The 23,687-nt window shown below is 33.3% G+C and overlaps 13 protein-coding genes and 2 pseudogenes across 15 annotated transcripts, besides 1 other annotated feature; 6 read left to right on the top strand and 9 right to left on the bottom strand.

The window, feature by feature from the left end:
- Nucleotides 1-10,960: part of a mobile genetic element that runs on past the window's edge.
- TVAGG3_0925910 lies at nt 304-959 on the top strand (annotated as a pseudogene). Its single transcript has one exon. A coding segment is annotated over exon 1 (656 nt).
- Nucleotides 1,388-2,302, top strand: TVAGG3_0925900 (annotated as a pseudogene). Its single transcript has one exon. A coding segment is annotated over exon 1 (915 nt).
- Nucleotides 3,316-4,122, top strand: TVAGG3_0925890 (KilA, N-terminal/APSES-type HTH, DNA-binding family; the record flags this gene model as incomplete). The annotated part of the gene is made up of 1 exon (XM_051252415.1): nt 3,316-4,122. The coding sequence occupies one exon, from the start codon at nt 3,316-3,318 to the stop codon at nt 4,120-4,122; it is 807 nt and encodes a 268-aa protein (XP_051077989.1).
- On the bottom strand, nt 4,661-5,458 carry TVAGG3_0925880 (protein of unknown function, DUF4106 family; the record flags this gene model as incomplete). The annotated part of the gene is made up of 1 exon (XM_051252414.1): nt 4,661-5,458. A coding segment is annotated over one exon (798 nt), but the record flags the coding sequence as incomplete, so codon positions are not given.
- Nucleotides 5,495-5,953, top strand: TVAGG3_0925870 (uncharacterized protein; the record flags this gene model as incomplete). Its single annotated transcript, XM_051252413.1, has 1 exon — nt 5,495-5,953. One exon carries the CDS (start codon nt 5,495-5,497, stop codon nt 5,951-5,953), a length of 459 nt encoding a protein of 152 aa, XP_051077987.1.
- Nucleotides 5,970-6,389, bottom strand: TVAGG3_0925860 (protein of unknown function, DUF4108 family; the record flags this gene model as incomplete). Its single annotated transcript, XM_051252412.1, has 1 exon — nt 5,970-6,389. One exon carries the CDS (start codon nt 6,387-6,389, stop codon nt 5,970-5,972), a length of 420 nt encoding a protein of 139 aa, XP_051077986.1.
- On the bottom strand, nt 6,426-7,061 carry TVAGG3_0925850 (uncharacterized protein; the record flags this gene model as incomplete). Its single annotated transcript, XM_051252411.1, has 1 exon — nt 6,426-7,061. The coding sequence occupies one exon, from the start codon at nt 7,059-7,061 to the stop codon at nt 6,426-6,428; it is 636 nt and encodes a 211-aa protein (XP_051077985.1).
- TVAGG3_0925840 (uncharacterized protein) lies at nt 7,271-7,661 on the bottom strand (the record flags this gene model as incomplete). Its single annotated transcript, XM_051252410.1, has 1 exon — nt 7,271-7,661. A coding segment is annotated over one exon (391 nt), but the record flags the coding sequence as incomplete, so codon positions are not given.
- An 86-nt stretch (nt 10,961-11,046) lies between the features above and the next one.
- On the bottom strand, nt 11,047-12,792 carry TVAGG3_0925820 (protein of unknown function, DUF4106 family; the record flags this gene model as incomplete). The annotated part of the gene is made up of 1 exon (XM_051252409.1): nt 11,047-12,792. The coding sequence occupies one exon, from the start codon at nt 12,790-12,792 to the stop codon at nt 11,047-11,049; it is 1,746 nt and encodes a 581-aa protein (XP_051077983.1).
- A 151-nt stretch (nt 12,793-12,943) lies between these two features.
- Nucleotides 12,944-13,725, bottom strand: TVAGG3_0925810 (protein of unknown function, DUF4106 family; the record flags this gene model as incomplete). The annotated part of the gene is made up of 1 exon (XM_051252408.1): nt 12,944-13,725. A coding segment is annotated over one exon (782 nt), but the record flags the coding sequence as incomplete, so codon positions are not given.
- A 336-nt stretch (nt 13,726-14,061) lies between these two features.
- TVAGG3_0925800 (protein of unknown function, DUF4106 family) lies at nt 14,062-14,212 on the bottom strand (the record flags this gene model as incomplete). The annotated part of the gene is made up of 1 exon (XM_051252407.1): nt 14,062-14,212. A coding segment is annotated over one exon (151 nt), but the record flags the coding sequence as incomplete, so codon positions are not given.
- A 1,392-nt stretch (nt 14,213-15,604) lies between these two features.
- On the bottom strand, nt 15,605-17,128 carry TVAGG3_0925790 (Clan MH, family M20, peptidase T-like metallopeptidase; the record flags this gene model as incomplete). The annotated part of the gene is made up of 1 exon (XM_001327072.2): nt 15,645-16,925. The coding sequence occupies one exon, from the start codon at nt 16,923-16,925 to the stop codon at nt 15,645-15,647; it is 1,281 nt and encodes a 426-aa protein (XP_001327107.1).
- A 2,070-nt stretch (nt 17,129-19,198) lies between these two features.
- Nucleotides 19,199-19,688, top strand: TVAGG3_0925780 (uncharacterized protein; the record flags this gene model as incomplete). The annotated part of the gene is made up of 1 exon (XM_001327073.2): nt 19,204-19,677. One exon carries the CDS (start codon nt 19,204-19,206, stop codon nt 19,675-19,677), a length of 474 nt encoding a protein of 157 aa, XP_001327108.1.
- A 100-nt stretch (nt 19,689-19,788) lies between these two features.
- Nucleotides 19,789-20,889, bottom strand: TVAGG3_0925770 (proteasome assembly; the record flags this gene model as incomplete). The annotated part of the gene is made up of 1 exon (XM_001327074.1): nt 19,789-20,889. The coding sequence occupies one exon, from the start codon at nt 20,887-20,889 to the stop codon at nt 19,789-19,791; it is 1,101 nt and encodes a 366-aa protein (XP_001327109.1).
- A 1,020-nt stretch (nt 20,890-21,909) lies between these two features.
- TVAGG3_0925760 (cell division cycle 16,23,27 family) lies at nt 21,910-23,513 on the top strand (the record flags this gene model as incomplete). The annotated part of the gene is made up of 1 exon (XM_001327075.1): nt 21,915-23,504. One exon carries the CDS (start codon nt 21,915-21,917, stop codon nt 23,502-23,504), a length of 1,590 nt encoding a protein of 529 aa, XP_001327110.1.
- Between the last annotated feature and the right edge of the window lie 174 nt (nt 23,514-23,687).

Genomic DNA, 23,687 nt, shown 5'->3' with positions numbered 1-23,687 from the left:
TAGTTGCAGTAAAAAGGAAAATTTGAGAGGGTTTTCGACGATAAAGTACTGCTACTGTCAGTAAAAGTACTGCTACTGTCAGTAAAAGTACTGCTACTGTCAGTAAAAGTTACTGCTACTGTCAGTAAAAGTACTGCTACTGTCAGAAAAAGTACTGCTACTGTCAGTAAAAGTACTGCTACTGTCAGTAGCAGTACTGCTAGTAGCAGAGATTTTTATCGTTGTGGTCCGACGGTTTAAGCCACAAACGAATGTCCGACGTCCCACCAAAAATATTTTTTTATTTTTATTGTAAGAACAGAAATGTCAGTCGAAGCAAAAACGTTCACGAACAAATCTAATGGCGAAACATTCACAAAGGCACTTACAACGGTATTGAAGTCTTACGTAGAGACAAGGATGGTTATATAAATGCAACAAAGATGTGTCAGCAGTTTAGGAAAGACTTTAGAAGGTTGTTGGAAAATAAGTCCTGGGAAGAGTATTTTAAGGCATTTTGTGAAGAATATACCAACCCGCGGAAAACGGGGGTTGCTTTTTATACAAAGTTCATGCAGGAATTCCGGATGAAATCAAACAGGTTAGAGGAATGTATGTAGACCCAGACTCGTAAACTATATTGCAATGTGGGCTTCTCCAAATATTGTATAGCAGTTGGAAAATTATGGACTCCATAGACAAGAAAGTTCATGAGAAGTTAGATGAAGAAGAACTTGAAGATACAGTAGAGAATGCAAAACCTTTGTTTGAAGAAGAAGTTAGAAAAATGCATGAAAAACAAATAGAACATGAACGTGAGATATGTTCTGGTTATAGAGATTCTCCATACGAACTAGACCAATGGGAACAAGAAGATTTAAGAGAGAATTTAGAGAATATGAACTCGCTAAGATAACATTAGAAGCTGCAGAAAGAAGTTAAAAGTTTGGGGTCGTTTTGTACAAAAATATTGTGAGTAAATGAACCATTTTTTTTCGACAAAAATATATTTTAGGGTAGAAGGTTAGATCTAACCTGTCTTCTACCTCTTTTCTACCCTCTTGAATTTTTCATGGACTTCTTCGTAAATGTTTTGTCAAGACTTCTTCATAAATGTTTGTCAAGACTTCTTCATCGGAATGAGCGTAAATGACCCAAAATATAATTTATGTTAGAATGTTAGATCTAACATGTTTTTCTAACACGTTTTCTAACATGGTCTAAAACTCTTGAATTTTCATGAATTTTACACCAAAAATATAATTTATGTTAGAATGTTAGATCTAACATGTTTTCTAACACGTTTTCTAACATGGTCTAAAACTCTTGAATTTTCATGAATTTTCCCGAAATAAAAAATAAAGTTAGTTTTTTTTAAAAAAATATTTTTTATTTTTATTGTAAGAACATGTTAGCAACTACAGCACCAAACTCGTTAGTCATGAACCCAACTTCAATGTTAGTAGAGATGAAAAGCTTCATTCCTTCTTCATATACTTTCGAAACAGAAATCCAGAAGATAAAGCAAGAACTTCTCCAAGGAGATTTAGATTGCACTGCAAAAGATGAAACAGATGAAGAATATCTTTATGAAATGCAGGATATTATTGACCATCTACCTAAACTTCCTGAAATCCAACAACAAAAGCTTACTATTCCAGAATTTGACGAAATAGAAGTCAAAGCAACTGACTCAGTAGAAATAAAGAAGTTCATACGAAAGGTAAACTATGAGTTTCTAGGATTTCATTGCAACCATAAAGTTATGGACAAAGATTGCGACATGGTATATAAGAACATCTCTGACATATACAAATCTGGGGAGTTTAAGACCTACGACAACTTTGTTTCGTTAGTTGCAAAATGTGTTTGGGAAATAAGAGATAAAGATAGTAGGGTAAGGTATGGAACGAACAAATAAGACCCGCTATGTTCGAGATGAAGAAAACCATTGACGCCTTAGTTGTTTTAGCAGGTAAGGTTTCAGAATATAACGCAAAAATGAATCCGCAATGTTCAAAATGTAAAGCAGCAATGAGGAAATATAACTACTCCGTCAAAGAGATAGAACGTATGCGAAACGACTATGCAGATTTAAAGAAAGAAGCAGAAAAACCAGCAGAAGATAAAATGAACATGTTAGAATTTCTGAACAAAAACTATCCAACTGCTGACGATTTCCTATTATCTGACGTCAAGAAGAAGTATATAAGAAACCTTCGGCATAGTTAAACATTCGATGTACTAAAAGAAGAATTGAAGCTACGAAACTGTTTAGAGTCATGAACCATCGCAAACATTATACCATGTAAAACGCTTGTAAATAGTTATGTTAGAAAACATGTTAGAAAACATGTTAGATCTAACATTCTAACATAAACATTATTTTTGCTGAATTCCGTATGAAATTTCATGAGTTTTGTATGTTTTAGACCATGTTAGAAAACATGTTAGAAAACATGTTAGATCTAACATTCTAACATAAACATTATTTTTGCTGAATTCCGTATGAAATTTCATGAATTTTATGTTGTTTTAGACCATGTTAGAAACATGTTAGAAACATGTTAGATCTAACATTCTAACATAAACATTATTTTTATTTATTTTTTTATTTTGTATGTAAGAACAGAAATGACAAACACTGAGTTTGAAAACAGTTAAAAAGATAGACAATAACACTAAATTGGTTAGAATTGGTGATTTAAACGTAAGATACTCAAAGAAATAAACAAATATTCTTGTCAGACATTATATCTCCATTTGGAAAGAAAACATCCCACGACTGGGTTAGAACTGCTTCTAGTCAGAAAATTTTGACAAGAAATCCTAGGCTTATGATATCGGTAAGATTCTATGGAACTACAGCATATCTTATAGACAAAAGTCTTATACCAATAGTTTTTGTTATGGTTAGACCCAGTTGTTGGATATAACTTCATAACATATGGTTCATTCGATACGGAACGTTGCAGTGAAGGCTTACTTTACATCGTTCAGAAACCGAAGGACTTCAATACAAAGAGATATAAGATAGGAAACATATAATATAACTCAAAGATAGACAGTACAGTCAATAGAGTCAAGGTTGTGTTCGTTAACGATATGAGAGCTGCTGAAACAGAACTACTTGAAAAGTTTGAGAAAATGTATGGTGCTCCCATAAAAGGTAAAGAAACGTTTGAAGTGGATGAGATAGATAAAGCTATAAAATTATTTGACGAAGTTGCTGAAAAATACATGTAAAGCGTTTATTTTTGGTCTTTTGTGAAAGATAGAAAAAATAAAGTTAGTTTTATTTTTATTTATTTTTTTATCCGGAATATAAAGACAGATATGTCAACAACAGAGAACACAACAACAGTTATAGTCCATGAAGCTATAAATGAAGAATATGAGTACATACAGTTTAACAAACAACTCCGTCTCATTCGTTCAGTCAAAGACGATATGTACCAAATGCAAAGTATTTTGAACGCTCTTCGTTCTACAAAGCAAGCATATCATTGGTTTGAAAACCAACAGACAAAAGAACTTTTAGAAGAATTTCCTCATATGTTTGCTACCCTCGGAAAACCGAGGGTAGAGATTCCGTACGAAAATCGCAAGAATTTGGCTCCTGGTTTTAGAGGATATTATGTTCATAGACTTCTTGTAAATGCTGTTGCAATGTGGGCTTCACCTCGTTACGCTTGTTATATTTTCATGATGTTAGATGAAATTCATAGACAAGAACGTGAAGAGATGGAAAACAAGCTTGAAGCAAAAGACAAAAGCATTCAGAAAAGAATACCACGTTCGGTACCAAAAGGAAAGGAAAAGAACTATAAGTATATGATTTATACTGAAGAGATGGAAAATGAAGAAGATAAAGATATGGTTATGTTGCATTTAGTCAGAAGAAACAACAAAAGCTTTTACGACCTTGCTAAGATTTACAAATCTGACAGAAATTGGTTCTATCGCGAAAACTTACCGATTTCAATGACACCGAATGAAGATGTGAAACAAATAGTTCAAGATACGTTACCTCAAACACACTATGATATTAAAGGTTGTACAATTCTTACATTCAAAGAAGATTTGCCATTGTTAAAGGAAAAAATAACAGAGTATTTTGACAACTTCAAACAAGCAGAGTAGATGAACCATTTATTTTTCAAGCTTGACTTCAGATGGCTCAGGTAGCTCTATAAGGTAAATTGTCTTGTCAAATCCTTCTGGCACTCCAAGTTCTTCCTTCCGACATTCCAAGTTCTTCCTTCCGACATTCCAAGTCCTTCCCGACAACTGGAAAAAAATTTCCCGACAACTGGAAAAAAAATTCCCGACAACAGGAAAAATTTTTCCTGTTGTTCGTCCGTAAACCATTCAAATTTTCGAAAATTGAGAACTTTTTGGTCGAACTTCAGAAAAAGTTTTTCCTTCCGACAGAAAAAGTTTTTCCTTCCGACAGAAAAAGTTCTTCCATCCGACAGAAAAAGTTCTTCCATCCGACAGGACACAAACGAATGTCCGACGTTCCTCTTCCTGAATGTCTTCCAAAGCCAGAAGAACCGACAGCCCCAGCACCACAACAGACTAAGACTAAACTCTTTATTTTTCAAGCTTGACTTTTTACAATTTGAACTTTGTTTGCGTAGATATGAATTCTGAAAGAAGTATGAGGGTCTTGTATGACTTTGTACTTCTCCCATAGTTCATGTCTGTCAAACTTACCTGCCATGGACTCTTTCATAAGTTCCATGAAATCGTCTTCGGACAATCCAGGGAAAAGTATAATGTCAGTAAGTATTCTTTTAACATCTTTACTTAAACTCTTTGCTGTCTGTACACAAATGACAACTGAGATGTTAAAGTGTCTGAGCTTCTTAAGAATTCGACACATATCTTGTTCTCTATTCTTAAGCAAAGGATGAGAAGCAAAGTCATCTAAGATAAGAAGACATCTATGAGGGTAAGTCTTCCAATCGTAAGATTGCAATTTCTTCGAAATGTATTCTATCTCTTTCTGTTTGTTTCTGAAGTGTTTCTTCTCTAATATTCTCTGCATTTCCTCATTAGGGTCTTTAAACTTCGAATTTATATACTCATTTATAGCATTATACTTCAAAACTCTTCTTTGGTACTTCTTTATCCAATCTAACAACTCAGTATCCTTTATACATACTAACTTAGACTTCTTTATAATATCTTTGAACGAATTGACGGTTTGGTCAAATTGACCAGAAGTCGAACAAATAACAACTAACTCATAGAATGGGTTCTTCTCATCTAGTTCTTGTTGTTGTGCAGCCATTTTAAGATAAGTGAAAGTCTTACCCGACCCAGGTGGTGCGATTAGACCTGTTATACCATTCTGAGCAAATAAGAACTTTTCATGTATGGGTTTTATCTGAGCATTTTCTAACTTCCTCTTGTTCTTGTTTAAAACATTCTCAAATTTTTTGTCAATGTCAGCAAACTTTTTTTCTAACATATTTTTAGAAAAATTAAAATTTTTATCTTTTAGAAAATGTCTAGCGATTTCGCTATCTATATTCGAGACAAGCTTTTTGACAGCAAAACATCTGTCGACCATAAAATCTTACATAGTGTAAACAAGAAAGGTGAATTTGTTCTAAAGTTCTGTTTCTGGGAATATGACAAGAACCATAAAACATTAAGCAGAGCAGTCTTAAAATTTGTCAATGACAGACTTGTTGACAGAGATGACACCGATTGGAAAGATGAAGTCCAACAAAAGTTCTTAGAATGCAAAGAAGACACATGCGCTGTTCTTGAAGATGAAATAGAAAACAGAATAGAAGAGCTATTAAAGGACAAAGAACTTTTACATAAATATGGTTGCGCCAAATTTGACATAACTCCACCAGAGAAGAAGAAGAAGAAGAGAGAAAAGAAAGAAAAGAAAGTAGAAGAAGAGAAAAAAGAACCTGAACCAGTTCCAGAGAAAAAGAAATTTGACATGTAAAAATAAAATTTTATTTTTAGAACATTTCTGGGTCAATGTCAATGTTCTCTTCCTCTTTAGGAGCAAACACTGGCTTAGACTCTAAAATCTTTTTACCCAATTTACCTTGAACTTCAACTATCTTAGACTCATAATATTCATAGTCGTCTGCTTTCTTTGGTTCATAAGGTATAACAAGTTTGTATGCTTTGCCTTCTTTAAGGTTTGAAAACCTTCTGTCAAAATTTTCTTTGACTGTTAACAAACCTTCTATGTCTAAGTCTTCAAATTTCGCACCATTTTTAGTCACAATAGCAAACTTAACTGGTTCGATGTTCCAAACTTTGCTGAATAAAGACTTTTCAAAATGGTAGAAGTAAACATTCAAATAAGCGAATGGGTCTAGTTCTTCTTTGACTTCTGTCATGTACTTATTTACTGAGATGAATTTTGCCATCTTTTCTATCGGATAAAAAAAGATTTTTTTTAAAATTTACTCATAAAAATTTTTCTTTGTATATACGCCGTTCTGTATGTCTAAAAGACTTTTGACATTTGCCAAGAATGTTCGTTTAGACGCTGCCATATAACCATACTCTTGACAATACTGTTTATATGAATCGTACAATGACCTTTCATCTAAACACTCAAAGTTAGTCTCATCTATGAACAGTTCATATACACTCTTGTTTGCTTCTAACAATGTTTGTCTTTCTTCGGTATGTGGAATTTGTCTTGGATTGAACTTTGAAATATCTAATGTCATGAAATATGAGAACAAGTGGTTGTAAAAGTCAGATGTCAAAGTTTCTGCTAAGTCGTCAAAATATTCTGTATCTTGCATATGAGAATCTGACGTTCTGACAACTACATATCTTCTGTCAGAACTTTCTAACTTCATCGGAACAACATTGTTTGAAACCATAATGAAGTTTGCAACATTTTCACAAACTCTTTGGTCTTTATACTTTCTTTCAACAACTCCAACTTTGTCTGTTATAAGACTCTTCAAAGCATCTGAGTTCAAAACTTTTGTTGTATCTATACTTTGAAGTTCATTGCAAACTATAAGTTTCATATTCTCTATTGAGGAGTTAAACTTGCCACAGATGTTTTCTAAGTTTGTCATATTCGGATTCGAATAACCTTCTAACAGTTTGCATAAGATATCTGTAAAGAATGTGTTCTTACCAGTTCCTTGTTTTCCAATTATAATGAGAGCAGTTTCATTTTTAGCACTTGGATGTTGTAAGATGTTTGCAAACCAACATAAGATATACTCATAGACTCTTTCGTTTCCATTGCATATAATTTCTTTGACATGGTCTAACCAAGCTTCTATAATATTTTCTTTCCATTCTACTTGTTCGTATTTATATCCAGTGAAGATAGAATAGAAGTTTGGAGAAGGTGTATAGAACTTTATACCTCGAACTGAAAAATCTTCTAACTTTGACAATAAGATATCCCAAGCATCTAACATCTTCATTCCAACTTGTACAACTTTTATTTTCTTAAGTTTCTGTCTACATTCTTGTTCTGAAACTATTGTCGCTTTAGGTTTGTTAAAGACAACATCCCATTCTTTCATGACATAACATTCTGGGGCAGAGTCGACATAAATGACTAAACGTTTCAAATTCTCGACTGCTTTGTTATAGTCTCGAAATGGACACATATTTCTGAATGCTTGGAAGTCATAAAAATCTGAAACATCTATTCTGTACATTTTTATAAAAATAAAAAAAATATTTTTTTTATTCTTGACTTTGTTGTTGCATTTGTTGCATTTGTTGTTCTTGAGCTATTTGTTGTTGAAGTTGTTCTTGTAATACAATACTTTCACCGGTTGCATCTTCCAATTCGAAACTTTCTGCCGTCATTGACAAATACATAGGACATAAAAGTTTTACAGGAACAAAGTTTGCGTCAACTAATGTCAACGTTATACTTGCCAAAGTGTTTGAGTTCACTAAGGTTGAAAATTCTGCATTCGAATGAACAATAGGCAAACCAGCAGAGAAAGTATTGTTTATACGCATGAGTATCTTTTGGTCATAGTAGTTTCTGTCGACATTCGAATAACACTTTGAACCTAAGTTTGAAACAATATATAAAATAGGTGTACTTAAAGTCAATGGAATAGACATTCCTTGTATGACACCTTTTCCTGTTATAGGAAACTGTTGGTAGTAAAAACCAGATATAAGTTTTGTATTATAGCTCATATTGTTTATAGTAAACTCAGTCGGACATCCAAACATAATGAAACCTGCTCTAGTTGCAGCACATGTTACACTCGTACGTAAAGTATTAAATAAGTCAACAAAACCTGTTGGTGGTATATCTGAGTAAGTATCTTCAAAGAAGTATTTTTTACCATTCACAACAATAAAGTCTTCTGGTGTCAAAAGAGCAAAACAGGCTTTAGTCGTCATCGTGTTTAAGGTCAGTTTACAATATCGTCCTTGAGGACTTTGTAAGTTTGTTGTTATAGAATTATATGACTCAGGGTTTTTAGTCGTAATAGTATAAACCACTATGTCTTCTGCCATTTTTACTTAGCAAGTAAATTTTAATGAAATGTTGTGGTCGTCAAATATTTTTATGACGTCTGGGAAACTATATTTTAAGTTCAACGTTTCACCTCCTTTCATAACGTATATCTTGTCAATGACATTATATGAAACACCACAGCAACTAATGTCGGGTTCTATTTCTTTGATGTTTATATCATCTGCCTCTGTCAAAAGTTTCAATAGTTCTTTCAAAATTTCATGAGGTGCGATGACATATGAGTTCATTTTTACAGGGTTGTGTTCGACCAAGTTTAACATTATACTTAAAGCTTGACAAATCTTCTCCTGAGTTTGAAGTTTGTCTTTCAGTTGTTGGTAGTCATTTCGAATATCTGCAACAGAACTTAAGTCTCTGCTAACTTCAGGGTATGTTGGTTGTTCTTTTACAGGAACTATTGTTATACCATCTTCGTCTTCGTATGGTTTCCCCACTTCAACATCTCTTTCTTTGACATTGACAACAACACTTTGACTGTTTGTTTGAGTTGGTGAATTTAACTTCACATCTGCCACCGCCATTAAACCTTTTGAAACACTTACGCTTCTATTTTTCGGAAATGACATTTTACTTAGAATAAAAAGATGGACGTATTTGAGTATCTCTTCGAATTGAAGCAGAACAAAGTTTACACACACAAACAATACAAGTTCATTGACAGAGTAGTTCTTTATACAAACAATGGAAAATGTTATAGAATAGCAGTCTTTGCTGAACCAAAATATTTTCATAAAGCAAAGAAAGTTGGTATAACCGAGATGGTGAAAGTTCATGAAGCAGACAAAAATATAGCAACAAAACTGACCGATATTTCTAAAGGTAAGTTTTTAATACAATACTATGTTAAGACTGGCGTACTGTCAATATTTGACGGAGAGAAGTCAGTTCAAGAACAACTTACTGACCTGCTGCCAAAATCTGCTCGATGGAAGCTGTCGTTATACCAATCTGAGGAGCCCCAGCAGGTTTCATCGAACGAATCTTCAAAAGAGCATCTTCCGTGAAAAGTGCTATTGGTTTTGTAAACTTCTTTGCTTTCAATTCATCTGGACCGTCTCTGTCACCAGTATATTGTATTTGTACAGTACCAACAGTTGAAATACCACCCATAAAGTCTTCTGAGTCAGCAAATGGAATGCCAAGCCAAAAGTTTGAACGGTCTCCATTTGTATATTGAGTTTTTTGAGCTCCTGCATGAGTCCATACTTTCACATATGGCATAATAGAACTTTGCATTTCAGGGTTAATGGTTGTTGTGAAGTTGTTGTTAAAGTTCATAGCATCTAATGTCAAGTTGTATGACCTCATATCCTCAACTGTAGAATATTCTTCTCTTGGATAGTATTTGCCATCTATGTTTATATGATATTTAATACCGGGGTTGTAGAAACAAGAATAGTCATTTATAGTTCGTCTGAACAGTACAAACATAGTATCTGCATGTTTCATTGCAGTTGTTAAAGCAATATCTGTTCTTGCACCTGGGTCAGCACTTTGGTTTCCAACTTCACCTGCAAAGTCTTTGACAGATATTTGGTGTATAGGGAACATAAGTGGAACTGCAATATATTTGGCAGCTAAAGCATTTGAAATATCTGGGTCCAACATATAGACTGCAAGTCTGCTTTCTATTCTCTTGCATTCAAATTTTTCGCATGTGAACTTAACTGGGTCCCAAGCATCTCCAGCAGCATTGAAATAATAGTTTACTTCAGTGTTGAGGTTTGAGAAACCAAAGTCTAAGTCAACTTTGTTTTTGCAAAAGTCGGCGAATGACATTTTATTTGTTCCCACTACTTCTGTAAGAGTGAATGGGTCTTGTGTTGGTGCAATGACTAAGTTATTTTTGCTTGGAGTAAGTTCGATAGAAATTTTTCCTGCCCAGTTTGGCAAGTATCTTAAAAACCTGAAGATGAGGAAAGATGACAAAGGAACTCTAAGTTTCAATTTTACTTTGGTTACTGCTGCTGCAGTTTGTCCAGAAAGGTTAACATAAACTCCTGGAACGTTAGGGTCAAGTCTTCTTATTTTCTCAATAGTTGCATACTGGTCTGTTTGTTCTCTAGCTTGTGGTTGTACTGAGTTTCTCAAAGCGAACCATTCATAGTTTGCCCATGTTACTGTTTGAACTAAGTCAGAGTTAGAATATATCTTATATCCCATGAAAACTTCTGGAGCATATTGGTATCCGACATAGAAAATTCCATTGCAACCTTTCTTGTCAGACAACTTGGCAGAAGGTTTTATTTCAATGTCTTGTTCCACGTATAAGAAAGAGTTGTCAATAGAAATTATATGAAACCTGTCGCAAGCAATATCTACTGTTGTTGAAGAACCTTCTCCAAACTCACCTACGTTTCCATAAGAAACAGCAGTTGTATATTCGTAAGTTCCAGGAACTATTTCTGACCTTCTAATGGCATTGTCGCATTCGTTATACCATTCGGAAACATTTCCATTCATAGCATCCAAAACTGTTGGCGTTATATTCTGAGCGGCGTACATTTCATATGGGTAAAAATATAGAATAGTTGGGTTTATGTGTCATAATAGAACCCACGTGGACCAAGCTTTACTTTCTTCCTGACTGAGTTTTGTTGCATCTTTGCCTCATGTTCACCTAGTATGTTGTAAATTTTCCATGTCCTTTTTGCCTTTGGGCTCTGGTCGCCCATCTCAGGTAACCTATATCCTAGAAAGATTTTGTCATAGTTTGTATTTGAGTCTTCGCGTATTGTTTGCATGACTCTTTCCTGAGTTTCCGGTTCAAGCTCTTCAAATATAGCTTGTCCATATGGAATATGCTCGTTTCCAAATATATGTTTTTGTAGCCATTCTGGTTTTCTTTCCATGTTACCAACTATATCTTTTGTGAATGGGAAAGCTTTTACCCAATCTTTCAGTCTTGCGTCGTTTATTTCTGTAGTTGGTTTTATTTTGTCAAGGAACATGTTTTTCAATACTAACATTTCATTTGGTACTGTCCATTTGAGTTTACTTAAATATTCATCCCTTCTCGGTTCATTGTCTGCAAAGTAAGTTTTTATGACATTTTGTAAACTTTCGTTTGCAAGGTCATGTACAATAGGTTCTCTTCCTTCTCTCTCCCTAACTTTCTTTCTAAACTCTTCACCAAATATACCATCTCTATGGTTCTGTGTAGTTCTTTGAGATAAATGTTCTAGAACGTCAGGTGTTATATTTCCATCAGCCATGTTCATTTCATACTGGTCCAAAATATCTGCATCTTTCATATCTTTCAATGGCATTAAAGCCGCGCTGAAAATACCAGCTATATCTGGTTCACCATTGACTTCCATTGCGTCTACAACTTCTTGGAATTGTGGTTGTAAGTTTATGAACCACCTATCCGGATTAGCTTTATGACCCCATCTCATTGTAGTTCCATCGTCTGCAGAAACAAAAGTAGGTTTGTTTCCATCTTGGTTAGGTTCTGAATGAACTTTAAACAATGTTTCATTTCTATATGTTTTCTTGAAATTTAACCTTTTATTTTCACCGAGTTCATCCGAAGATTGAACGTTAAATGCTCGTAAGTAAAAAGGGTTGTTGTATTTGTGTACATTTTCTTTCAGTACTTTCATTCTATGCTGAATATTTTCATCTGGTGTTGGAGTCTTTTGTATGTCGGCAAACATTTTTCGATATTCTTCTACTATGTCAGCCGAATCTTTCTTAGACTCTTGGAAAGATTCCATATTCACCTCATGCTCTTGTTGAGGGTCAAGATTTTTCGGCTGTTCCAAATCTTCATCTAGTTCTGTGAAGTTAGTTTCCAAAGGAAGGACTTGTTCGTTTCCTTCAGGCTCTTCTAGCTGTTGTTGCTGAACTATTTCTTCCATGTCTGGTTGTATCTGAACTTCTTCCTGTGGAGTTTCTTGTACCTCATCTGCTGGCATTTCATATATTCCGAGACCGTTTTCAACAAGTTCCCTATTTAAGTCATTCGCATTCATAAGCCTCTGTTCTTTCGTTCCGTCTCTATTTTTTACGCGTTTCATGACGAAAGTTGAATTGTCATTTAGCTCTGACACCAAATATCTCGGAGTAAATTCGTTCATGTCATTTGGATGATATGCTATTAAATCATATCCCTTTGCGAGCTTGTATTTTCCAGGTTTGAAATTATATCCGATTTGGTGTTGAGCCATAAAGCTAAATAGGTTCGGGTCAGTATTTCCTTCATTGAACTTTCTAATAGCTTCTTTATATCTGTCACTAAAGTCAATAGTATCTGGGTAACCATAGTCTTCTTTAAGCATTTTTAAGAATTCTTGGTTTCCTTGTTCTCTACTTCTTTTATGTCCTTGCTCTGTTTGTGGTTGTTGTTGTGCAGGGTTTTGAACTGTTGGTTGCTGTGCTGGTTGTTGTGTTGGTTGTTGTGCTGGTTGTTGTGTTGGTTGTTGTGTTGGTTTTGGTGCATGCCTGTGTCTGTGTCCATGTGACGATGTAAATGTTCTAGGTAGTCCTGGTGCAGGTGCTTCTCTTGGAGGGTTTGGTGGTATATAAATTCCACCAGCTGGCACATATGTTCCATCTGCAGCGTAATGTCCTACCTGACTTTTCGTTCTTAAGAAAGCATTTACTAGGTCTGTTTTGGTCTGTTGTAACTCTTTTTCTTGACTTTTCACAACAGTTGCTCTAACGGCGTCATAGGCACTTTGAACTGCCTGTCTCGTTGCTGCATCTGTTATTTTCGTCATATTTTGTGCTACTTCTTTTAACTCTTTGTCGAAACCTTCAGACTTCAGTTTCTTTCCAGATGAGAAGTCGTTCACTAGTTTCACCTTACTATGAAGAGCTTCGAAGGCGTTCTTAAAGTCAGCATTTGTTAAAGCTTCATTTGAACTATCTTCATCCGCTTGTATTTTTGTCCTTATTGACCCTATAAGTTGGGCTGCTTTAGCGTTGGCTTGGGCATCTAACCAGTCATTATTAGCTTTTATATATTCTGCACTTTTCATTGCCTTTTGCATGGCTGCGTCGTTATTTTTACTTTCTTGTGCTAAGTTTTCATACTGTACGGTTTGGTTTTGCAACTGTAAAAGTTTTTCTGCCTTTACATTTGCTTCAACTTCTTTTTTATACTCATCGCTATCCATATATGTCTTCAGGGCTTTTTGTTTTATTTCTTCATCTTTCAGTACTTTATATTGAGTAGTATGGTTTTTCAAATTTATAACATCTTGTTCCATTTTTGCTACTTCTGCTGCTTTTTCTGACACTTTTTTCGCATATTCCTCTGTACTTAGTTCTTTCAGTTGTTCTTCTTTCTTCTTTTTCTCTACGTTTAACTCATTGAGTTTCTTTGTGTGTCTGTCATATTCTAGTTTCTTTTCGTTTTCACTTATTTGTTTGTTTCTGTATGTCTATGTTTGACTTTTTGACATCTGTTATTTGATTTTTGAGTGAACTCAAATTCATTTGACTTTGAGGGTTATAGGCTGTTCCGTCTGCAGCTCCACCATAGCCTGCCATTTTCGCTAAAAGTGCCGCTCTTAAACCTCCACTCTGTGCACCAACAACTCGGTTTAAAAGCATAGGATTGCTTGACATTTGTTGCAACATAGTGGGGTCATTCAGCATTTGTTGTTGCAACTGTTGTTGTGGTGTCAGTTTTACTATTGGATGTTTCAATGCTCTCTTCCTCTTACGTATATTCTTACGTAGCTTACGTGGCATTTTAAGTGAAGTTAAAAACATTTACGATGAAGAAGTCTTGACAAAACATTTACGATGAAATCATGAGTTTTCTACGATGTTAGAAAACATGTTAGAAAACGTGTTAGATCTAACATTCTAACATAAACATTATTTTTGGGTCATTTACGCTCATTACGAAGAAGTCTTGACAAAACATATACAATGAAATCATGACAAAACATTTACGAAGAAGTCTTGACAAAACATGAAAACATATATAATTTGTGAAAAGCTCCTGGAAGACCTCCGAATAAAAACTTCATTTATGTGGGCTAGAAGGCACGAAGTGCCTGGAAGGACACCCCAAGAAAAAAAAAACTTCATTATACCAATCATCCTCAGGGCTAGAAGGCACGAAGTGCCTGGAAGCCCCATTCCCTTTTTTTTTTTTTTTTTTTTTTTTTTTTTTGCAGATATATCGAAATAAAATTCAAGTAAATCAATACAATTATTTTTGTCGATTTTAATTTTATCAATGACATTCTTTTTGTATAAATCAATTAATTCATTAATTTCTAATTTTAATCCGATATGAAAGAGACAATTCAATACAGTTTCGTTGCATTCAATTTGTGATTTCCTATATTGCAGAATATCTTTTAATGCATTGAATATTTCTGTCGATTCTAATTCTGTAGTGATATTAACACTAGTAATACTATTATCTAATAGATAATTTGAATAGAACATTTGTGAAAATGCAATAGCGAAGTATTTATTAAGCATTATATCGACGTTATTAATTGTTAAAATAACCTTTTCGTGAGTTTGGCAATTATTAATCTTGTGGAGTATTTGATTATTTAGTTGAATCAATACCTTTTTTTTAAAAAAAATTGAGGCCAAACTTCTTCTATCGTCAATTTTTTTGAAGATTATGAGAATCAGAATGGTTCTCAAATAATATTTTGTTCCTATGGACCCCTTTGGCTCACCAGTAGACAAATCAAAATATATTATTATGAAAATATTTTCTCTTCAACATGATGTTTTCATATTCAGAGAAAACATTCATTTTGAAAATGTCCAAAGAATTTAAAAGGAAACTATCTATAACAATATGTACATACATAAACTTGTGTGTTTAGCTGATATACTTTCTTTGAATTAAAGCAATGTTGTGTCCTTGGAAAAAGGAATTTTAATTCCACAAAACATTTTTATTTTTGTTGCTTGTAAATATTAAATTGTGGATATAACTCTCTACTCAACATTGTATAATAAGTTCGATTCTTTATTTACTATTAATTTTCATATTAGAATATACTTGCAACTTTCTGGAGCCATATGCAGCAAGTGCATCTTTAAAAAACGCTTACTCTAAAAATGTTCAAACTGAATGATTCTTCAAAATAATAATGATAATAAGAAAAAGATTATTTTTAAATAATGTCCATATAAAAGATAAAGTTTACTGAGCTTTCTCAAGTGCCCACAATTTGATCAACTCGATTACGACTTCAGTACTTGCGACCATCCATGAGAGAACGGCCATTTCTGATCTAGAGTGGCAGTTAATTCCTCCAGTGAACATGTTTGGTGTTGGAACACCGAGGTGAGTGAGGTGGCTTCCATCTGTTCCTCCTCTGATCAAGGACTCCTTTGGCTCACCGAATGCGTTGCGGCAGGCTTTCTCGAGAATGGTGACTGGCTTTGCATCTGGTCCCATTCCGTCGAACATGTTTGCGTACTGGAATTTGATGTCGACATTGACCTTTCCGCCTGGGAAAATTGCTTCAACGGCAGCTGCGATTTGTTTAAGACGTTCGCAGCGTGATTTAGCAATGTTCATATCGAAATCACGGATGATAACATTGACATGAGCTGTTTCTGTCTGTCCTTCCATGTCAGTGACGTGGAAGAAGCCAAATCTTTCATCTGTAGCTTCTGGAGATTCGTTTCTTGGAAGCATTGTAACGAATTGAGCGGCCATATTAGCTGCATTGACCAATTTTCCACGAGCGTAGCCTGGATGGATGGAAGATCCTGTAAATGTGACTTTTGCCATGAAAGCGTTGAAGCATTGGTACTCGATAAGTGGCATTTCTGTTGAATCAACTGTATAAGCCTGTTTAGCCTTGATTTTATCCATTGGAACTTGGAACATGCCATTGCCTGTCTCTTCATCGGCGTTGAACATGATTTGGAGTGGTCCATGGTCCATCTTTGTCTTGAACATGTATTCGAGAGCTGTCATGATGTTAGCAATGCCTGCTTTGTCATCGGCACCGAGAAGAGTGTTGCCGTCTGTTGTAATAATTGTGTCGTGAACAGCATTCTTGAGAAGAGGATTGTCTTCAATTTTAATTGTGAAATTCTCATTGACAACGATATCTTTTCCATCGTAATCACGAAATACTTGTGGGTTAACATTCTTTCCACTGCATTGTGGGGATGTATCCATATGAGAACATAACAAAATTGTTGCACGATCTTCGAAGCCCTTTGTAGCTGGGATATTTGCAATAACGTATGCTTGCTCATCAACTGTGACATCTTCAATGCCAAAGTCCTTTAACTCCTTAACTAACATGTGAGCAAGATCCCATTGAGTTTTTGTTGATGGCTTGTGGTCTTCGACTGTTGGATCACTTGTTGTTTCAACCTTAACGTATCTGCAGAACTTATCCAAAATTGGTTCGGAAAGCTCTGTCCTGGCGAGGCGATTCTTGATTGCTTCTTCCTTAAACATTTTTGAAGTAAAAATTGTCACATCTCAATTTTAATTATCCTGCGATATAAAAGTTTCACCGATCAACTTAAAATGGAAAATCGATCACCATTTCAATTCAACTTAATACTTCCGAATTGAAGCGCTAGTAAGGATGTCAATTTGGAAGAAAAGTGAGAAAATTCCTAAAATGCTAAAAATGAATTTTCCAAACATATTTTTTTATCTCATTTTTTTGATTTTGAAAAAAATTTGGAAAGAAGAACTCTTCGTTTTTGAATTTTATCACGATGGTTTTAAAGTATATTAGACACATGTATTGGTATTACTATTTTTGTATATTTTGAGAGAAAATCCCTAAAAAGTGAGAAAATCTAAGACGGTTTGAGAAAATATATAAACTATTGAAAATTTGAATTAAACTTCTAATTTGGAAAAAAGAAATTTGGAAAGAAGAAAATTCAAAAATCGAGATTTAGACTCAGCATCAAATGGAGAACAAAATGTTTCTTCATATGAAGGAAAAAAATTTTCTTGTGAAGAAATAGAGTTTTGAAAATTTTATTGTATGTAATGAAATAAACAAATATTAAAATTATTTTTTGATAACAAGAAAATTCCCAATAGAAAATATTTGAGAGAAAGAAAAAAAGAAAATTGAAAAATATTACTCTCCTTTATATTTCATGAGATTTTAAATTTATTCTCATAAAATTGACAGTTTTATACGTTTAGATGAAAATAATTGATTTTGCTTGAAATAAAAATTATTGTTTGCTTACAGCTATCAAATAGATTTTTGCTATTTTGATTAAAATTTGTTAATCAAATTAATAAATTTTTTGTAAATATCTTAAATATCTGGATCACTCACTGATACAATGAATTGAACGATAAAAATAATACAAACTCAACTAAGTTTCCTGTCTTTCAACTAAAAAAAATTATGCAAATTAAATTAAATTGTTTATTCAAATATTAAACAAAGATGAAGTAATTACAGTTATCATAAACTTTATGAATAACTCTGTAATTGGTTCAGATTTTCGTAAAAATATTTTTATTAATATCGATAAGAATACGTTTACCTACTATCACAACATATCGATAAAAAAGAGTAGAGTGATTTTTATCATCGAAACTTTTTAAAAGCTGTAAGCTGGAAGGAAAAATCTTGTTTTTTCTGAGTTAGTTGTAGAACTATTGATGCACGAGTTATCATTGTGATGTAGAAGGATGTCAATGTACTGACTGAAGGATATGAAGTGAATTGAATTTCATTGCATTTCAATTTGATCAAAATTTGTTGAAATGATATGAATGTGTCAACATCTGTATCACTCTCTTTCACTCCTTCCCTATTCTTTCGAGAACGAAGCTAGCTCAGCTTTCGCTGAGCGAATTGACAATTTTGATGCCCTAAACGTACATGCTCTCAAATTTATCGAAAAAAATTATACCACCTAAACTAGTATATTCTTATTTTAAATATGATATTATCCTTAGAATCCACACTAGAATATATTTAAATCAACTTTTAAAAAAGTTCGAATCCTGCGCGTCTCACTTTTTAAATTTTCGAAAAGGAAAATTATATTCTCCTAAAATGAAAACAATTTTCCGAATTGACATCCTTAGCGCTAGATATGATCTTTGCATTTCGCATCCCAAATACTAACCTTTGTATAAATTTTTTGTAATCTTTTTTTGAGCAAACAAAATTCCGATTTGCAACTGTAGATATTCTAATCACACATTGTATTTTCACTTATTCGTAGCAGTTACTACATTTCTGGATGTAATGGGGACGAATATTCTTATTATCACACATGCAATTTCTAAACTATCATTATGTTCAACAGATATAACTATATTCATCCATGTTGGTGATAAGAAAAAAAATTCAATACATCGAAATTTTCAAATTTAATTTATCCTATTGAATCTATGAGAAGCTCGAGTTAAGGTCATTCTTCCAATATAGTTCAACACAATCGTTGAAATATGAGATAAAAATTTGCAATCATAATTGTTCCAATGGAAAGTATAAACAGTGATATAATAGAGACAATTTTCGCACAACAACATATTTGGTTATAAATATAGAGCATGAAGGAAAGAAGCAAAAATAAAGGAATGATTATTAGATTCAATTTAGGTTAGACATAAAAGCACTTTAACTTTTGGATACAAATATCTCAGGATCCATAAGGATATATGCTTGTAATGCAGATGAAATATAGGTATGATGATCTTATCAACCTATTGGACCTAAAAAAAAATAAAAAATCATTTTTCAATGGCCAAAGCTTTAACAAAAGAACAGCTTGAAGTACTCATTAAAATTCAATTACTCGATGAAAAGAATTACGAAATAAGACCTAAGATAGATATAGTAAAGGAATTTCCATTTAAATTAACAAAATCCGTTGGAATTACTTTAGGAACAAGTACACTGTTAACAGCCGCTGCATCAGGTTTTGCCATGAGAAATATTAAATCAGTTAAAGAAGATCTTGGCCTTGCTATCCCTGTTTTTGGCATGTTTTCAGGAATTGATTTTGCAGTCAATTATACATTAACAAAATCATTCGGATATAAGAATCCAACACAACCTATATGCATTGTATCAGGCGCTACTGCAGGAGCTGCTTGCGGATATTATTTTGGCAACAAAAAGCTAAAGCCAACATTATTTGGAGGAATTGCAGGTGGTATATACGGTGCTATTCGTAATACACCTATGAATTTACTTGGTTTCGAACCATTTTAATTAATTTGTGTTATTATATTATAATAAAAGTCTATAAGTTGTTTTCTAATGAAATATTTCTAGAATTTTCAAAAAACAAAAACAAACAAAGTATTTATTCAATACAAAAAATTAAATTTGGTCGGCATTTTTCAATCCTTTTGTTCTAATTCTGTTAACGACTTCACGCCAGTTATCTATTTCGTTCTTAAGGTGTTTCAAGCGATCAATACTTAAAGCTCTTGGTTTGCACCATATTACTACGACAATTTGATCAATTTCATCAATATAGCCCTTAATGATATCGTGGGCGAACGCTTTAAGGACTAGGTACTCAACTTTCTCGATTGGTATCTGACAAGCTTCACTAATTTCAGAAAATTGTATTTTTCTATTTTTAAATGGTTTCTTAAATACAAGAGTATAGAATATCGACATGACTATCTTATCTTCTATCATTTGTATGTAAGGAGCTAAAAATCGATTTGATAAAATTTTCTGTTTATATTCTTTTTCGAAAGTTTTTAAAATTGATGGCTCGCCTGTATCTATCAAGATGATTAAATTTCTGATCCATTCGTTATCTGTAGCTTTAAGAGAATTTAAAATCGGATGAGAAGCTAATTCTTGAAATGAAATCACGTCTGTTGCAAGGAGTGCTGCAATGCACATATCGTATGCAATTAATAGGCCTTCGGATTTTGATGATGTTGATAAATAATAAAAATAATCAATATAAAGTGAATTATAATCGCTTCTGGCTTTGTCTAGCTCACATCTAGTTCTGCAGTATTCTATTCTGACTGAAATAGGTGATGTTTCAGAAATATCATCACCTGCTTCTGCTAATAATTGAATGGCCTCTTCGAAGAGTCCATTTTGTGACATTAAATTTACCATTTGTAAATCAATTATAACTGAAAATTGTCTTTTGGTAATCAATTTTTTATTTTCTTTGAGAAATTCTAAACATTTTAGAGGCGAAGTTAAATCTCGGGCAGCAAGTATAATTGATTTGGTAAGATGTAATTGGTTAAGATGGGTAATGTAGTTTTTGACAAAATTATTGTAAATATTTAGTCTTTCGCCTACTATTGCGTCTGACGAAAATAAGTCAACAATACAACTTCCTAACTCAAACCAACGTTTAGAGTATGCATGGTCTAATATATCATTAACAAGTTTTTCAAAGAAATCTGGATTCAGGCTAATAATTTCTTGAAAAACTTGCATTTTTTTAGAGAGAAAAAGTGACAAAACTGAGTAAAGTAAAACGTTTTAAACTTAAATCGGCCAAGCTCATATACTTAAGTTATAAATAGCCATGGATTTGCTGACTTCATATGCTATAGTGGCAAGATCTGGTGTTACGTAAGTGCCCAGAATGCAAGCTTGAACAAATTTGAAATTTTTCTGCCTTGCAATCATATAATTAATGATTTTTCTGCATTGTAATTATACAAGATGATTAACTTATATTTATTGAATCATATCAATAAATTGCAATCATCTTCTCCAACTCTAAAATTCTTTTTTTTTACACTTTTGTTACGTTTTTATACAGGCGTGAAGCCTGTTAAAAATGTAATAAAAGTGTAATTATCATACTAATGAATCAAAAATAATTGTGTGTTTGATAATTTTTCGAATTACCTCAGACTTTTCAGAGGATTGAGTTGACACTCAATCCTCTGAAATAGTCTGTGGTAATTCTTAGTCTCTACACTATTTCAATATAAGCTCCATTTTTAAACTGCTTTTAAAAATCGAGCATTGAAAAAAGTGATGAGACTTTAAGGTTGAACTTACGCCCATCTGACTTTAATTCAAATTTTTGACAACCGGCACCCTTAAATTTTGTTCTGTTCTAAAAATACTATTAGAAAGAGGATATCATAAAGCAATGATAATAATCAAGAAAAGAAAGACAATATAATAAAACAATGATAAATATGAAAACAAAAATAATTTCATAACACAATTATTCTGATCCGTATTTAATTGTATAATCATGCGGAGTGTATAGATCCAAAAAGTGCTCGGAAATTTGACGCTGCTAGCGTCAATAAATGTTCGTTAAGATTAATAGAATAATGGATTCAAATTTGTTATAAAATAGCAGATAGCTTGTTTAATTAGAGAAAATATGGTTTAAAATGCTATTTATTTTGAAATTTTATATTGTTTCAAAGATATATACTAATTTTGGTGATAGAATTTGAACACAAAGTTATTTTTTAAACGTGCATTTTTAGAAAATGAAAAATTACGAGATTAAAGCGGAGGAATTTGCTAATGCTTATATCGAACTTGAGTCTCGTTGCATGACCCAAAGCTCATCATGGGTTCTTGAGTTCTTAATTGAGCTTGCACCTGAAATCAATTTTTCAATTCCACCTGATAATATCAAAGTATCATTCGCAAAGACACTTTTTAGAAATGGAGAATTCAAGCGTGTTCAGTTCTTATTGCAGAATGAAACAGATCAGAAGTCTCAAACAATTTATTTCTTATCAAAGTTACTTGACACACAAAGGCAGTTACAACAAAGCATTCCTGATGATTCAACATTCATCGGTGATCTTGCTGTCTCAACAAAAAACATGTTTGAAGCTTATGATCTAATAGTTAATGAAGCAAGACCATATGTTAGCAATTTCGACGCACTCAATTTATACATATTTGCTCTCATGCTCACAAAATCAGGAAAATTCGAAGAAGCTCTTAAATACTTAATTCAATCATTAAATCAATTTCCACTTAATCATAGTGGATGGAAACTTTTGATAAATATATTAATAAGATTCGATAATAATGTTATCGGAAATGCGCTTTCTCAGCTTCCAGCTCATATTACCTCGGAAATTTTCAAGATAGAATTAAAATCTCAGCTTCAAATGGAAGATGCATCAGCACTCTTTGCAAAACTCAATTTACCAAGAGTGGCTCCTGTTATTGCTCTTGAAGCTTCAATTCATTATTATGGAAGGAATTTCGAGCAATCAGCACTGTTATTTGCTGAACTTCGTAATAAATATCCTCTCAGACTCGAATCATTAGAATTATTCTCACATTTACTATTTGTCAAAGAAGATTTGGCTGCATTATCAGAATTAGCCCAAAAATTAGTTCAAATTGATAAGTTCAGGCCAGAAACACTTACAGTTCTTGGTAACTTCTTCGCTCTCAGCGGCCGCCATGAAGATGCCATTGAACAATTCGCAATGTGCTTGAGATTTGATTCTGACTTCAGTTTTGCATGGACATTGATCGGTCATGAATATATTGAGCTTCAGAACTCATCAGCAGCTACAGCTGCCTACATCAAGGCCTTCGAATCCAACCCACGTGACTTCAGAGCTCTATATGGTCTTGGCCGCGCGTTCGAATTATCACGTATGCCATTCCACGCGATTCTCTTCTATAGAAAGGCTTTGACAGTCAATCCATCAGACTCAAGGCTTTGGATGGCATTAGGAGAATGTTATGAAGAATTACTACAATACGAAAACGCCATTAAATGCTACCAAAGAGCTGTTTGCAACACAGATAGTGAAGGAACAGCAATTTACAAACTTGGTAAACTGTATAAGGAAACAAATGAAGATGATAAAGCCGCATTTTGTTTCGAGACATTCGTTGGAAAGAAGAATGTCATTGATGCAAGAGAGGATAGTGAAAGAGTTGATAACGAAAGAGAAGCAGTTTCATTCCTTGCAAACTATTATCTCGCGAAGAAGAAAATTGATAAAGCAAATATTTATGCAAACATGATGCTTCAAGATCCGAGTATGGCACAGGATGGAAAGACTCTTATGAAAGATATTAATGCTCTCAACAAAGCTTAATTATTCTATTTTGAAAATGTAAAAATATAATATGAATCATTAAAACATATTCTTTTTCCAAATTAACTACATCGAATATAATAAAATGATAGTACGTACAATGTTAGTGCATATTATATTTAAATGTTCCATGCAAAAGATATTTTCCAAATTTGATTTTGACTTTCGGACTGATAAAGGTTG

This window comes from Trichomonas vaginalis, chromosome I (genome assembly GCF_026262505.1).
Source record: "Trichomonas vaginalis G3 chromosome I, whole genome shotgun sequence".
In the NCBI taxonomy this organism is placed as follows: domain Eukaryota; phylum Parabasalia; order Trichomonadida; family Trichomonadidae; genus Trichomonas; species Trichomonas vaginalis.
Note: the sequence above shows the minus strand (reverse complement) of the source record. Positions and strands in the feature narration are given on the sequence as shown.